Raw genomic sequence first — 17371 nt, 5'->3', positions numbered from 1 at the left:
TTGTTGCAAATGTTTTGAGAAATGAAGTCTACATGTGGGTTCTAAAATATCATATAGCCATTTTAGTAATGCAGTTTACCGTGATGAAAACGTAAATATGTGATCTGCTTTTGGTATAGTTCAATACTAAGTGCCTGAAAGACCGCATCAGTCTTCTTTAACATCTTTACAATGTTCTAGCTCAAGTTAACTCTGAACTGAAGAAATGCTTTTGCTTTCCTCTCCCACTAAGGACAGGCTGATAAAAAACTCAAACATAGGCCAAATGCATAAACTATACTTTCTGTGTCATTTATATGTCTCTCACCCTTTACCAATAAGCTGCTCTAACTTACTTTATATGCTATTTGAGGCGCGCTCACACAGTATATCAGTCTGTATGGCTGCCAGATGAGCGCAGGCATGTGTAGGTGGGTGGATCGCCTGTACATTTTTGTGCCTTATAGATTTCACAGGGCCCATATGCTTCCTTATCTTGGATTAGCCCCACTTGACTTTCACTAGCTGCGAAAACTACCCAAGTCATTCCAAATTTCCCCTTCCCATTGACATTTTCGGCTCTTGCGTGTAAGTTTCTTCCTATGATTTATTAAAGGTCCTATATCATGTGAAATTGACTTTTAGTGAGCTTTTAGGCATGTTAGAATGATGTTACCTTCTCAAAAACGTACTTAGAGTTGTGTTTTGTTTCATTCACACATATTTGAGTAATCCTACCTTATTGGGCTCTCTACATCTCCATACCTCAAAATGCTTGGCCTCACCTTGTGATGTCATTCATTTTAAAGCTAACAGCTAGTTATAGCCTAATTTAAACTGCTATATACCGCAATACACTAGAATAACCATAAATAGTTGCCCTTTCTAAAAATATTCAGTTGCGATTGCCACAGAAAGTCTACAATATCTCCTAGTGCACCGAGAAGCAAAGATGTTTCCACAAGGCTAAAAGAATAGCTGTAGCTTCAAAGTTAGGCATGGGCTGAAATTATTTAAATGATTCTAGTGAAGGTGTATGAAGTTTAAAAACACAGTGAAGTGCTTCCTGTATTACCACTTTCAATTGCAGTGAAAAACACTGCCCAAATATGCTGAATTTATGTGAATGAAGCAAAACACAACTCCTGGTATGTTTCTAATAAGGAGACAACATTGTAACATTGATAGAAAATTTGCTGAATATAGCCACTTTAAGCAGCACGTGAGTTTGTTATTGTACATGTGTTGCCCAGTGCTCAGAAGCTGGAAAAAAAGCTGAGATGGGATACTGGAGTCCGCCTTGTGTGTGTGCGCTCATGCCTGGAGTTTGTGTGGTGAGTGGGTGGGTGCGTCACTCAGCCCCAGAGCTTTCTGCAGAGCACTCAGCCTCTGTTGCTTTCCTCTCCCCTCACTGGAAACATCATGTGTCTCTGGGACGCTCAAAGGAACAGTGTTAGTCAAAGCTGGGGAGGCTAAAATAAGACGAACGGTGAATCTTGCCATTTCTTGTCAGCTGGGAAACGGGAACTGAACGGATTATGGACTCTGCTGCCAAAAAGTTGGATCTGACACTAAACGGATAATTTCGTTGGAGGTGAGAAAGAAGGAGGCAACATTCAGCATATAGTGATGGCTTAGTAAAGTCCCATGGAACATCCTCTGGAACATGATGGAAAGAATTATGGATCCAACCAAAAACCTTGAAGATATGGCCCAAGAAAAGTAACTGGAAAACTACAGCGCAACCAACAAAGATCAAGTCAACAAGCTTTAATTGTCTAGTACCTGGGGATTTCCAGTTGACAAAATGAAAATAAATCTTGCCAACTTGATGATGAAGGTTTTTACAGTGAACTTGACCATGCAGACGGAGTAACTGGACATTTCAACTGCTTTCATCCATTGTTGATTTGGATATGCCATGCTAGCCCGGAGGAATGGGCCGGTTCCTCTCAAGGATCTCCCTGAAATGTTGGATGTGGAAGTGACCGCAGAAGGGTGTTGCTCGCTCTCCCCTTCCCCGTCGTCAGGAGGCTGTCCCTGGGCTCGTCTGGCAGGGGTGGACGGGTGCTTGTCTGAGCCCTACTGTCTGTGGTTCCAGCTGTTAGCCAGAGCGTACTGGGGGGAAGTGGAGATAGGGCTCAGCAGTCCCAACCGCACTGTTTCCTGGGCTCGACTAAGGGAGGCATCCATAAAGAACTGTGTCCGATCCAGGGTAAGGATGTGCATCAAACAAGAGCTCTGTTTTCTCACAATTTCTGGAATAATATGGAGACATAAAAAAGTAAAAGCGTTTTGAAAATATTGACTAAATATTTCTGTAAGATGCAACTAGGCTGGGTTATTGTAGCACCAAATGATTCAGTAACGCCTAAGGAAGATCAAATATCCACAGTGCTGCAGCGAAAGGGGCTTTTGCTGCATAAACACTGACGTCACACAAGTGCACCAAAAGTTCAAATGGATAGAAATTTCTGAATATTTATAGCAACACTTTATGCTACGCTGTTGGCTTTGATAAGAAAAAGATGCTAAAAAGGTGTGCAGCTGATGCAAAAATTGAAAGATATTAATGTAGAATTTTATTGTGTGAAATCTAAATAAGTTTTTTATTAGAAAGTTTCCCCATTTTCATGCAGTATGCCTGATTATTGGAGAGTTTAGTAAAATAAAACATGGAAATAAACTTAGAAGAGCAAAGAAAGACAATGTTACAATTTTTTTTCTCCTCGACAATGCAGTATCGTTTACTTTATTTGCTCAGCCTTTACCAGTCTGTGTCAGTGGCATATAGAGTAACATAGGCACAGTAAGGAGTAGAGGAAAAGGTTAAGACTGGCTTTTTTGGGGGATTTTGGTACGCGTCATTGTGTTTCACTGGCTGATATTTACGGGAATAAGATAATGTCGGCGTGTGGAATCGTTCTAGATTTTGCCCCATTATTAGCTCATACATGTAATTCAGCCTTATCATGTTCTGGTAAAGTGCTCAGATTGTTGATAGTGTAGGAGTGACTAATGACTTGTGGTCAGTGAAGGGAGAGATGTTAGGAAAGAAAAATGAAGGAGGTAGGTCTATGATGTCATCTGAACTGAAAAAAACATGACTCATGAGTCCAGAAAAAGCAAAGTCTATTAAAATTTTAACCAAACATCTGATTTTCAAACCACAAAGGAATAGGAATTTAATGAACATGCTAATGTGCATGTTGCCAGCTACAGCACCATATGGCAGCACATGCCACAAACGTCATTATGCACAACTGGGCTTGTTTTGATGAGCAGACTGCATGCATAATTTGATTTTATTTATCAACTCAAGACTGTACTTCCAATTGGTGGTTTGCAATTTCCTGAATGACGCTCCAGTGTTTGATGGGACAACTATCCCAGTAAATGGTATTTATTTAGAAAAATCCAGTAGGAAAATCCTCAAATGTTGAACCTGGTAATTTATAGTGACTCAACCTATTATCACGCTTAAGTCTACCACACCAAAAGATCTGCGTAAGTGCTAGGGCTGAACAATTTGGGAAAAATATCTAATTGTGATTTATCTCACAAAGCATTGCAATAAAATTCACGATTTATGTTTTAATAGTAGGATTGTGTTCAAAGTTCACATTTTAAATGTTCCCAGAAGAATTTACAAAAAAATGAAATATGGACTGACAAACTAATACAAGCATTACATTTCATAACATGTTTGTACAGATGTAACCTGCAGGGTTAGCAGTTTCTCTGCAGAATAAGAAGAACATTTTTAGTTGTTTGTAGATTGAAATCACAGTACTTAAAAAATTGCTAATTGCGTCCATTCAAATTGCGATTTTGAGTCGAATGCGATTAATCTTGCAGTCCTAACATGTGCTAAGGACATTATGGTTGGCTGCCTCCCATTATTAACATCATCTTGGCCACTATAATGTTGTCATGTCATTCGAAACCCAGTAGTTCACAACATCCCCTCCTTCAATGGGAGCTGTAATAGACGAGGAGCAAGACTGTACGCACATGTGCCTTGTATACAGTCAGCTACGTGCCCCAAAAGGCTAAGCTATTGCATAATCCGACATTAAATTTGAAGCGTGAAATGAAAACAAACAGACGGGCTGTAGAGTTCTCTCTGCTTTGTGGACTGTGGCTATCATCCAGGACCCTCAGCTCTTAGTGTTACCGATGATTTCACCAGTCAAACCAGAGCGTCCACACCCATCCCAGCTCCCAGGAGGACTGTACATCTGCTGCTCCCAGACAGCCCCAACTGAGGTGTGGATAGAGGAGCGAGAGGAGAGGGGCTTTGTCTTGGAACCATGGCTGAGCTGTATTTTGGTAGGAGCAGAGCCTGTGGAGCTATTGGCAGCCTCATGTAGCCTGCAGTAATGTTGGTAGTGTTAGCAAGAACCGCTAACGCACTCCCTATGGCGCAATGCTTCACCTTCGTCATTACAGGTCTGATGGATGGGACACCGGTTACCCTGCCCAGACTGCTAACGACTCTGACTCTGCTAACGTGCTCTGATTTCCAATGACACTGTTTAGACTGGATATAAATGAAACCGAAACACATCAGGCTTAGTAATACTCTATGTCAGAATAGGTTTAGAAGCACTTGAATTTGTTGCATCCGTTTGTAATGTACCACAGTGTAAGATAAATATTTTCATGAAATGTTGGGAATGATAATTGGTAATCTTGTTCCTGGAAATTTCCACTAACACAAAATTAGAACAAGAACTCATAAGCCTGTGTAAAGAAAAGTCTGGTTGCAGTTTATACTTGCTGCTCTCCATTGTATGTTAGAAAAATGTTTCTACAGTTACAGTTTTATGGCAGATGTAAGAGAATCTAGCAGTGCATTTTATGCTTTGTAATAAAATGTTAATGGTACAGTATGTAACTTGCTTGAGGTGGCATGTCACCTGAATGAGTCCGTGGAAATAGAAAGTTGAAACCATACTTCGAAATACATGGTGATAGATGAGTTTTATGCCATACTGTGGAAGATTATAGTCAAAGGAACAACATTTCCACAGAAAGAGCCAGGAAGAGGCTGTACTCCAAGCCAAATAAGAGTCAGGTTTGTAAAGATGCAAGTTCGATCAGAGTAAAGATGCATGTGTTTCAGAACAATAAACAACCAACATAAAAAATTAAAAACAACAAATAACATGCTTTTACTTAAGTCTATTTTTTGGCCTAAAAAGTTACATACTGTAGCTTTAAATATATATATTTTTTATAGTTTGGACACATTTGTTGTTGATGATGAACTCATCATTCAGTCATGTTATGTGTCCTTACACACACTACACATTTAGTACAAAAGCCATGTGTGAAGTAGTGCAAATGTGATTTTAATAACCTAAGATTGCAGTAATTGTAGTTTACTTATATTGGAATATGATGCTTGTCTATTATTGTAAAACCTTTGCACATAATTTTGCTAAATAATCACTCAGTTTACAACAATATTTCAGTTCAAATAGCATAGCAAATTTAAGAGTTCAGTTTTGTATTGCATAACTTTTAGTCAGTCACATTCCCGACAGCACAACCTTGACCACAAAATGACACTAGTGTTGGGGCAGGAACAGTCTGCATGTGAAGAATCCACAGCTGGGGAATTGCAGTGTTTTCAAAAGCTTCGTTGATTATGACGATCTGTGTTTAACCCCGTGGCTGTTTCTTCTGTGAAAACACTCCACTCTTTGTTTTAACCAAACTGTTTAGCTTTAAGTAATTATCAGAGCTAAGAGGGAAAGAGCAGGTTTAATGAGGAGGACATTTCAGCACATGGAGAAAGCTTAATCAGTCCGTCACTCTTGCCTATAATACTTAATTAAGGCTTGTTTTTAATTTTAATGGTTTTAAGAGCTACAGGGTGGTTCTGGGGAGTGGCCAGTGGTGGCACAGTGAAATTTTACCTGTAACATTGCACCAAATTATAACCAAAACATGAAAATAGAAATTAAAATAGTAAATTCTCAAAATTGTCGCCTTAAAGACGCTGATTCTGTTGCCACCCTAGTGAGTCTGGACACACCCTTGAACACCAATTTGGAGCAGCAATTCAAGACCCATTTTCCTCTCCTTGCTGTCTACCATACCATACATTACATTGAAAACTTTAAGCTTAGTAAAGTGGTTAAAATGTGGTGGAATCCATTTGAAAACGTAATGACAGGTGAAGCTACAAACAACAATGGTGGTGCAATGCAAAAAATATTTTAATGTGGAGTCTAAACTCTGGTGGTGGTGAAGAAGAGGTGATACAGAGGCTGAGGAGGCTGTTGGTTCTGCTACTGTGGAGGTAGATGGTTTGGGGAGGATTACATGTGAGAGCGAATTTTTTTTTAGCCCTCAGACTTCTAGTTGAGTTGGCCCACATAATCTTAAGTAGTCCTTTTTTTACTGCTATTTTTTTTGAAAATCTACTTTGATAAAACCAGCATCAAATATTTAGTGTGTCCTATTGAGGATCTTGGTATGAATAAAGGTATGGTGGCTCATTGTAACCTGTTTTAAATTCTAATTTTTGAATTATTCACTGTACTGAGCACCAGTCTATGATGCTGGATCGGCTCTCTGCTTTAATGCCGTACATACACTGTGCAATATTTTCAATCGTTTAACTCAAACGCAGCTCAAACTGTACAACCAAATTGCAGGGTTTGAAAGTTCGCAGCTCACGATTCATGTTCTCACTCAATGCGAATTACTTCAACACTGCAAAACGAGAGGTGTGTGAATTTCAAACAGCTGATGGGGAGCTGGTAGTGAGGTATTAATCGGTTCTGGTTACCCCACGTATACTACACGAAGCATGACACATGATTAAGACAAAACTCGGCCTGATCCCAAAAACAGTCTCATGAGGGAAAAATCGTCTCAAAAAGGGCCAAAAATCGCACAGTATATGCCTGGCTTAAATTAATAACTTGAGATGTGATCCGTTGAGAAGAAAAGGTAACAGACTGTGATTGGTTTACATGTTGGAAATACTAGTATAGTATTTCTTACTGAATTAGTGGCAAAACCGTATTTATTATTGTTTTTCTAAATTGGATTGAATTGTTGATGCTACTGATTATATGATTTACTGTGTCTGTAACTTGTACCATCCCATTGCTCATGTTATGTTCTCTTGTCATCTCCAGGCCAAGCAGAAGGATGGTCGTGAGCAGAGCGAGGGGTCAGTGCTGGGCTCTCCTGTCCCAGAGGAGGAGCCTTTCTCGTGGCCCGGGCCCAAAACACTGCACCTGCGCCGCACCTCCCAGGGATTTGGCTTCACCCTGCGTCACTTCATCGTCTATCCACCGGAGTCTGCAGTGCATAACTCTCTCAAGGTTAGGACAGCACTAGACTAAGTTCTCTGCAAAGTATACCTGTATGTACCTTAACCACCTAACAGCCCCTTCTACATTTTGTTTGAATCCAGAAGGGACTGGAATCGGACAACAGAGGGTAAAAATCCGCCATCCAAACTTAGATCAAACCACATCTGCTATTTTGTAGCATGAGTCTCTCAAATGCAGACATCTCCAAAACATCATAACATTCAGAACAAATCATATCACTTCTTTTACCTGAAATAAATAATAGTTTAGTGCTTCAGTTTTTTCAGTCTTTTAGGTTCCCCCTTTTTTACGTGCTTGCTTTTTTATGTGGATGGACCATGTGTCTCTCCGGTTGGTTACTTGGTGATTTTGGCAAACCAAAATGTACCTGTATCTTTACAGTATCTTCTTTTATTAAATGCATTATATTCTTGTATTATTATAGCAGTTCATAGTTCAGTCTTTTCTCAAATTTGGAGTGGTTTCCAATGTGAACTGTGAACAGAATTAAAATTTTTAACTTAAATTGCATATTTAAACACATATCACAATCTAATTCAATCTAATCTTTCCAAATTTGTGCAGCCCTAGCCTCAACGGTTTCAGTATTTCTCCTTCTTCTCATAATGTCAAAAATGATGTCAATAGTAAAATTAAAATTTTTCTTCTCACAATAATTCATACAAAAGACAGACTAAAACATAACAGCAATATCCCATGAGGCAAAATGTAACGCATAGTAAATATGATATAGCTGTTTCTCAAGCCCATGGCGTTGTAGTTCATAAGAACACATATCACATGTCACAATAGAATGTGATACAAATCTTCATATACTTTGCAAAGCGAGACGAATAGTTAAAAATAACATGCTGCTGTTTTGAGAGAAAACTAGTGTTGAGTGTTATGTATGCTGCTCATATAACATACATTTATTTATCCTACAGACATGATCATACATTTGCAACAGACAAGACAGTTTCAGCACACTGACAAGTTCAGTTGGAGTTCAGTTTAGAAAATTATATTTATTTCTAGAGAAAGCATCAGAGTGCATATGATTACATATTCATCTCTGTAATGCTCTTTACATGGAAAGTGTCCTCAAAGGAATTGCTGTTAGAAATTAGCAGACATTTTTTTTTTTATGCTTCTTATAATTCTTTTTTTCATAGCAGTGAAAAATTGCATTGTGATTATCCTAGAATTGCACATTCCTCTATAATTGACCATAGATTTTTTTTTTACTTGCAGCCTATCAAAACTCAAGATTATTTGGTTAATTGATAATTGTGGTGATTAAAGTCATAATATAATCATAAGAACTAACAAATACTAATCATGACCATTTATTTTCAATTCTTATAGTCCGAAAAGTACACACACACATTTATCTGGCTGTTTATGTCACTCTAACTTTATCATTCAGAAAGGATGATTTGATAAAGTTGGTCACATTATAGTGGAATGGTAAATCTCTTCAACAGTGTGAATGAACTAAAAGTAAAGATTTCATTGTTCTCTGGTCATGGTGTCAATATCTGTTGAATAATTATTAAAGGTCTTATTATACACTATTTTTGATCTATATTATAATGTTGTTTCCTCATCACAAACACACCTGGAGTTGTGTTTTGTTTCATTCATACAAGTTTAACACACAAACCTTGCATATTTACGCTGTGCTCTCTCAAACAGAAAACACTCTTGTGATATCATATTGTAATACAGGAAGTGCTCCACTGTGTTTTTGAATGCCATACATCGCCATCAGATTCATTTGGTTGATTTCAGCCCTTGCCAGGCTTAACTTAAGGTAAAAGATAGCTGTTAACTTGAAAATGACCACAACATGACATCACAAGGTGAAACAGAGCATTTTGCGCTTTGCAGATTTAGACAGACTAATAATAAATTGTTTGTTGTCAAACATGTATGAATGAAACAAAACACCACTCCAGGTGTGTTTTCAATGAGGATTATAACATGGCTTAAAGTTCACAAGAATCCATTTTGTGTAATATAGGACCTTTAAATTGTGATGTTTCTAATTGTAACACTAAAATTTGTTATTTTGTTATCCCTAGTGAAAACAGACCTTTACAGCCAAGTGAGCTCACCAATTTTCCTCATTTGTATTCATTACTGTTTCCATGTGTATAATTTGGGAATAATTGGGGATCGAATGACAGTGGTCTTCAGATTCCCATGAAGTTCCTCAGTGGGAAAATGCTCCTATCTCCTCAGTTACACCAAAGTCCTGTAGTCCTTACCGGTATACCACAGCGTTTCTTTCAGCGTGCTCTACTCTGGCCAAAAAATATAAACACAGAGCTCTATACTAACTTTGTAGGAAATCCGTCTGTGCATGCTTAGGAGGCTGTCCAAATAGACTTCAGAGAAAAGTCAACCCAACTTATCCTGAATTATCACTAACACAAACCAATATGAAGGCGGCTCCGATAAGCTTTGGGAAATCTGACACTGCACTTTTACCCTGAAGTCTGTGAGAGCATGTGCCCAGCGGAACTCTTTGAATGGCTGGCACTATGCCCAGAATGGAGACCTGGATTGGAGAATATTTTTGGATTTTGTTCACCTGTTAATGCAATAGTTCTGACGAGATGTCCTACTGTACTGCAGATATATTGTCATTTGTTATGTTTTTAGTCGTCAAATTAGAATGACAGTTTTTTTTTCAGGTAAGTTTGTTGACTACTTGACTGAAACCTGACAGTAGGGGAAACTTTTGTCTCCTACAGACATCTTCTCTTGGACTGCATCCCATTTGTGTGAGAAGGTGTATGCTCCCTCATCACAATTTATGCTCCTTGGACTTGGAGCAAGATTTTGATGGGCTCCCTGATCCAGCACTAATGACCCCAGCAACCTTTCAGTCCTTCGTGTGGTTTTGTCTCTTGCAGTGTTCAGATATGGCTGATTTCCGATGTTCCTGCTCTGCTTGGTCTTTTTGCTCTTGGTTGTCTGTTGGCCATTTCGTTTTCACAAAAAGAAAATACGATCAAAATTACAAAAAGAATTGCTAGTTCTAGGTGTAACTTTTAACTGAAGACAGAACTAACCTTTACTAAAGGGTAGCCAAATGATTATTTATATTCTACATGGAATTTTTTTTAACAATAATTTTTAGCTAGATAATAATTTAAAAACACTAAGGGCTTCTAGATAGAAATTATGTATTGTGTATTAGTGATATTTGGATTCATATTCGCCACCTTTTTTCTTCCCATCTTTTTTATTTTCTGGCCATAGAAGGTGTCACTGTGCACGAATAAAATGAGGTCAAGAAGGATTCAGTGTTCATATGCTTTATCACTATGCCTCACTGCGTCCTTCCATTGCTTCTTTACTCTGAATATATTACGAGCATTTTTCTATTTACGTTTATTCATTTTAACTAATCAAATCACATTATCAATACTTTTGCTATATTTAATTTGATCCATGATACAACATGCACACAGTGTTGCTAGGCAGATCTGATCCGTTTTTGGGGCTGACATTGTTAAATGACCTGAGGTTTTCTTATCACAACACTGTGATTCTGGAAAATATTAAAATCTACTTTGCTGTCGAGGGTCTGACTTTTGACCCTAACCAGCTCCCATATTATGTAACAGACAACAAGAATGCAGAAAATCTTCATTCTTTTACATTCATCAAATTGCAGTGTAAATGTATTCTCATGCCTAATCAGTTGTGAGATATTGGGGTTAATGTAGTGGATCAGACTCTTTGGTAGAGAAGCTTGAGAACAAATACATGCAAAACATGTGTCACTAAAAGACCAGGATCAAAGTGTGGATTTTAACAGTGATGCAAAGGAGAAGAAAGGTTTTATGTGTTGAGGAAATGGAAAAACATGTCTGATGTGGTTTTGACTGGAAAGTGTCACACAAGAGGGATATAATGATGTCAGAAACCTTCACAGAGCGCCGCATCTTCAGTTTGGACATGCAACACCTATTTTCACTTCAAGATACGGCGGAGTAGTTATGTAAACAAAACAACATATATTTGGGTTATAGATGAAATCAGTGACCAATTATCTATGTTCTGTCTAAGTTTAACCTACGACAAGAATGCTGTTTTCTAACATACAGTGGTTTTTAAATGAAGTTTCCAAAGCCACTGTAAATTTGACAAATTTCTTTTTTGTGTTAAACAGTTAAATGATTTATTCCACAGCTCTAGTTCATGAAAAAGAAAATATGCACAGATGTACTGGGAAATGTACTGGTAAAACCTCCACTGAACTCAGCCAGTGTTTGGTAATTTTTTCTGTTTGTATCTGAAACAGAAGAGCAAAGAGTGGACTGCATGTTTATACAATTATCATAAAAAAAATACATACTCCCCAAATGTGTTTGTATTTTGTTATATTTTTTTCAAAAGTGAAAAGTGAATTTGTTTGTTAAAAAGTTTAACTTAGTCTTTTACTTTACTTTTACTTTTACTTATACTTTTTTAATGTTTATATTTAGATCAAATATTGGTATTGGCTGAAAAAAATCAGTTTCTGACCATTCCTCTAAAATATATTTCTTGACTGTTTAAATGAGCTGATTTTAGGGTGTTTTATCCATCATCGTCCGTGTTGTTTATATAATAAGAGAAAAACTGGCAATTTTTAATTTTCCTTTTTCTTTTTCTCTTGCAGGATGAAGAAAATGGCAGCCGAGGTGAGTTTTAAATTATTATTATTTTCAGCTTCCACATACATTAGCATGGTGAAATGGGACCCAGGTGCTGTTATGAGAAGACCAATTGACTGATCCAATAGCTATTAATCCAACTACATTTTCCAATCCGCTCACCAAATAGAGTGCTAACGAGGATTGACGGGCAATTACCCATTAATAATGCTTTCGCACTTCATTTAGATTCAATTTGATGCATACTTCCTTTGTGCTGTGACCTGAATATGTCATGACGGGCGCACAGAGGGGTCTAATTTGGCCGGGCCTTGTTTTGTCTGGCCGTGGTGTGGGTCGAAACAGCTGAATTTGTTGGTTTGTTTTGCATCTTTGGACTCCTCTTGTGGTTGCTCCGTTGGCTTGGCAGGGCCGCAGCATTCCTGGGAGCATCCGGCCTGTCGCTCCAGCCCTCAGAATTCCGCTCACGTCGGCAACACAGCAGGAATGAAGGACAGTGTGGTACATGTGGCACTCCAGCACGTGAAGCAATGCAAAGTTTGTGTTTATTACAAGAAGAAAGGATTTGTTGATATTAGATTTTTTTTCTATTTTTGTTTCTTTATTTATTTAGCGTTTCATAGAGGCTGCTGTGATGACATGGCTTAAAGGTTGTATGGAGGATTTTTTTTTTTGTTTTTTTGTTTTCAAGTTGTCAATGATAGCATTATAGAGGTGCAGTAGCTTGTAATTATGATGACCAAAAAAAGAGAATAAAAATTCATCAACTCTGGACGTGGTGGGGCCAGCTAAACATTTGCAATAGATAACGACACGGCCTCGTTATCTGTTAGCTGACAGGCTATCAATCAAACTCCCTACGTTTCTAGCGTAACTGACCTGCCTGCGCGCCGCCGGTACGTGGTTTACGTACGCCTGTCACGCAGTCCACAGACGCAAGACGCACAGACGCTGTTTACTCCACCAATGCAACAGTTCTTAGCGGCTTTTTTTGACCTATATCTTCCTCGCAGTTCGCACAAAGTTTGTTGCAATGGCAGACAAGAATCCAGGAGCAGTTAGCCGCAAAAGAAAGTCCGTTTTTTGAGGTCGCTGAAAGAAGAAGACAAGGGGAAAAAGCAGCGAAGCCAAACTAAGGTGATTCTTGTAGATTCATTCCAGCGATGGCGCGACTGAAGCAGACGCAGGGTCTAAAGACTGACGCATTGGTCGCCAAATTACTCCTGGACAGGTAACTTCTGCTTATTATGAAAACGTACTTTATTTCCAAGAGCTAGTCAAACGTTTTTCAGGACACGAAAGCGATATCCTATGTCTGAAAACGTAATTTTCAAGGCAAAGAAAGAGTCCGCTTGCTGCTGCGTGTTGTAGCTAGTTCATTCGCACTGAATCTCCGCGCAACCTTCTCTGCTCCCCTTTCCTACTCCTGTCCCCGCTGCCCGTTCCGCTCTTCCCCTTCTCCTCACTTCTACGGGCACGGAATCTCCGCGCACCGCTCCCCTCTCCTCTCTCCTCTCTCCTCTCTCCCTGCTCCGCTCTTCTCCCTGCTCCTCACTTCTCGTCCCGCGAACGAAATGTCCGCACACCCGCTCCCCCCGCTCCTCACTTCTCCGCCTTGCCTAACCAACACTGTAGTTAGTTGTTTACAAGTCATGTGCAGCTCACCGGCTGTAAACAAACCTGTTTCTGGCGTAGTGAGGAGAGGCGGGAGAAGGCGTTTCTACGTAGGGAGCTGTAGGGGAGGGGGGGTGGTTTCACGCATGCGCAACATTTGAAAAAGGACAAACAGTCGCTGGATTTCTCGTTCCTTGGAAAATCCTCTATACAACCTTTAAGTGTACACATGTGGGTAGCTGAAACAGGAAGGGATTCCAAACTAACATACTAATTTATACAAAAAATAATACTGAAATTCATTGGAACTACTGTTAATACTGAAAACATATTAATAGTAGATGAAACAGGAAGGGATAACAAACTAACATCCTAATTTATACAAAAAATAGTACTGAAACTCATTGGAACTACTATTAATACAACATAGAAGCTTTCCTAAATAGTGCTTAGAAGATAGAAGTTCAGTCTTGATCTACTTCCGAACTTGTATAAGACAAAATGACAATTTTGAGGAAACTACTATTTGCTGAAAATTACATTATACATATACATATTGAAGAACACATTTTATTATCATTGTGGTACTGAAATCATTATTGAAGTCTTTTTTTAAATATAATAACTGAGTTGGAAATCTTAGCATTGTGACATCTAGTCCAAAGTCCCTTTATCCAAAGCAAAAAGTATTGTTAGTTGTGGTGATCCTAAAAAGAAAAGGGAAAAGGCTGATTGATGAAAAATGGAATTGGCAATGCTTTTCATGGAAAGAAAGGAGTTGAAGGAATGCACCCATGTGGTAGTTCACAATGCCAATGCAGGCTGTAGTTGTATGGTTGCTGCAGCCGTACCAATGAGCCACCTGGCAACATGGAGGAAATCTGTTCTGAAGAAAAAGTTTGGCCCCACCCTTGTTTGCATTTTGTGTTTTCAATGGCTATGCTCACATGCACATCAAAATCTGATTATAATCTGATTTCTGGACCTTAAAGATTACTTAAATGACATGTAAACCACAAAATATGAAGTGTGTATCATTGTGTACTTAATTTATTTATTCAGTAGATACAAAAGTAAAGACTATTCTTCCTGTGGCGCATTGTGTAACTTCTAGTGGAGGGTCCGTCAAATGCTTTTCTCCATGGAGATGTTATTGCTTTGTTTTGAATGTTTCACACTGTGGCATTAAACCTTTCTATCTTCATGGAGACCAAACCAGACAAATTTACAGGTCTGATCTGTGGAGAGGCGACCCCGCTCACAGTCAGAACGTCTGTTTTTCTAGGTATTTTTGAACTATAAAACCGCCTGTAACTGAATAAATGGACATTAGATCTGTTTAATGTCACACTGTGGAACATTCCAGACAGAGAATTGCCATATCCATAGAAACAAGCAGGTGACAGACTCTCCACCAGAAAGGTTACACAATGCACCTTTAATTTTATAACAAAGACATTTACTGTATAATATCTTTAAAGTTTATGCTTAACACAGTCCTGGTCCAGTGTATAGTACATCATGAAATGTTTAGCAGAAATATTTCCAATAATATTGCATTGAATACATATCAACCAAACATAATCATAACCATAAGACCACAGAAGGAATCAGATGTTTTTTGTTGTTTACATGTCATTTTAATAGTCTTACAATTCCAGAAATCTGTTAATAATCAGTAATACATTTCCTTGGAATGCAATTTCATAATTTATCAAAACGCTCACATTTCATCTTTTATCAGAAGTCCTGAAATACAAATATCCAAATGACATTGTTGCAAACTTATGATAACACTCATAGCTTGACCCCCTCAGGTATGACTCACAGAATTACTATGGCCTGAGTTGACAGTCAAAATGAAGAAATCCGTACGAGGGGAGGGATCTTTCTGCGATTACTTTCTCTGCGCTTTCAACGGGAAATTGAGAGATTCCTGTAAGTGTCCCTCATCATTGCACTTGGCCTGAAAAAGTGGCACATTCCTCCAAACTTCACTCCCCCTTCGGAACGCCTTACCTCCTCCACATCCACCAGCCTCATTCAACACACGGGATCTTAAACAAGCAAAGTAACAGACACCAGTCCTTGCCGCGCGGGGAGGAAAGCCCGGGGGGATTTTGTGTGCAACTTGGCATTCCTGGATGGCGCACAGGTACAGTCACAAGATGGAACGGCAGAGAGCATTGCAATGGTATGAGAGGCATTCCAGGTGAATAATGGTCATTATGTTTGCCACGAGCTTTGTCGGAATGCTGCCACACCTCGTAAAGTCGGTGTTTGCTTCTGGGCAGGCAAACTTGTAGCATTGTAAAAAGGCGATGAGGCTGCCGACAGAAGGAAGTGAGGAAGAAGGTGAGGTGTTTTTCAGATGTTTTTTAACGATTGGGAAACCTGTAAATGAAAGCGGATTTTTAGCGTTTGCGATGTTTTTTGTGGACTGATGGTATGCAAGAGGATTGACAGGTGTGTAAGACTGTGCTCAAGTAATGGGATTGAGTTGTTCTGTCTGTTCTGTTCGCTTTTGTGTTGTATGTTAAAGGCGTTGTACCTGTATTCTTCAACTAAAACTACTTTGAAATGGTTCACCAAGGTTCATTGTTATTCCTCACTTTCCCAACGCATTTCTAGCATACTAAATATTCATTGCAATGAGTTTATAAGTGTGTATCACAGCTTTCAAAGGCTATAACAGAGATTTGCTGACAACAACTAGCATGCTAACAGTGTACAGCTTTACTTCTTTGTTTGCTGACGGGCAGTCTGTACTGTGGCGATTATTTTTTTACTTTGTCACATGAAAAACATTGTGTATAGCTTGTTTAACATATCCATACTTTATAATGTCATTCAACTAGAATTTTTTGTGATGTCTTTAGTTTTTAGTATTTTTATTGTTGTTTGATTCAGGTAACTTGGCCACCAATTATGCAAAACTGACTACTTAATTTCACACTTTTTTGCCAACTATGGTCACATATTAAGTCAGCGCTCTAGATCCTTAAATCTTATGTCTATTTTTAAAGTATTTACCAACCAAATTCACCAGTTGATCATTTTAGCTCATGAAGATCCTTTATATAGGCTATTATAAAGCTAATACCTATTTGGTTGCTCAAAGTTTTTAAAGAGGTTGTGTTTTACTTCTGTGGGGTATTAAGTGCTAACACATAACATATTTAGATCACCATGTTACCTTTTATTATTTTGAGAATGCAAAATTTGTCTAAATCAATGTATTAACAGGTTTTTCACAAAGCTTCAAATGTCTCTTCCCCTCACAATCTGTGTGCGTTCCGCAAATACAGTCATTTTTAACATTGCATCAGATTTGTAAAGGTGTAGTGTACAGTTTTGTATCATGCTTTTCTATATTTATGGAGAATTGCTGTGTGGGAGCACTGGTGACAGGTTTTGTGGGGGGGAGCATTGGACAAATCTTACAGCTAACCATAAGGAGGGTTTGAATAGGGCCTGGGAGAGATTGCTAAATTACAGAAACATGCATGGAGGACACATAAAACCTCTTCAGGCATGTTTTTGATGAAGGATGTAACATGGTCAACTCCCAACAGTCAATTTTGCACAAAAACACCTCTTTAAAGAAATGCTTCACTCCTTCACTGTTGACAACAAAGGGCACAAAAGTCTTTATCCAAGTGTTTTTAGTTTAGTTTTAATCTGAAACTTTGTATGTTTTCTACATTCTTCAATCTTCACTGTAGCAATATAAGAACAGTCTGCACTTTTTCTTCTCTCTTA

At 38.6% G+C, this 17371-nt stretch overlaps 1 protein-coding gene across 2 annotated transcripts in view; it reads left to right on the top strand.

The window, feature by feature from the left end:
- Positions 1 to 17371, top strand: part of LOC110165546 (rho GTPase-activating protein 21-like) — a 100996-nt gene that overhangs the window by 34192 nt on the left and 49433 nt on the right. Inside the window, exons 1-3 of one of the 2 annotated variants that reach the window (XM_055150965.1) lie at positions 2083 to 2194; positions 7140 to 7328; positions 12001 to 12022. Coding sequence is in view for 1 of the 2 variants with exons in the window: in XM_055150966.1 (XP_055006941.1) it covers positions 7140 to 7328; positions 12001 to 12022 (211 nt within the window). In the remaining variant the exon portion in view is untranslated. Of the gene's footprint in view, positions 1 to 2082; positions 2195 to 7139; positions 7329 to 12000; positions 12023 to 17371 lie in introns of those variants that run through there. The other variant, XM_055150966.1, reaches the window with a different exon arrangement.

Source organism: Boleophthalmus pectinirostris, unplaced genomic scaffold (genome assembly GCF_026225935.1).
Source record: "Boleophthalmus pectinirostris isolate CB_2022bp ecotype Guang Dong unplaced genomic scaffold, ASM2622593v1 HiC_scaffold_15, whole genome shotgun sequence".
NCBI lineage: Eukaryota > Metazoa > Chordata > Actinopteri > Gobiiformes > Gobiidae > Boleophthalmus > Boleophthalmus pectinirostris.
This window is presented reverse-complemented; position numbering and strand designations above follow the sequence as displayed.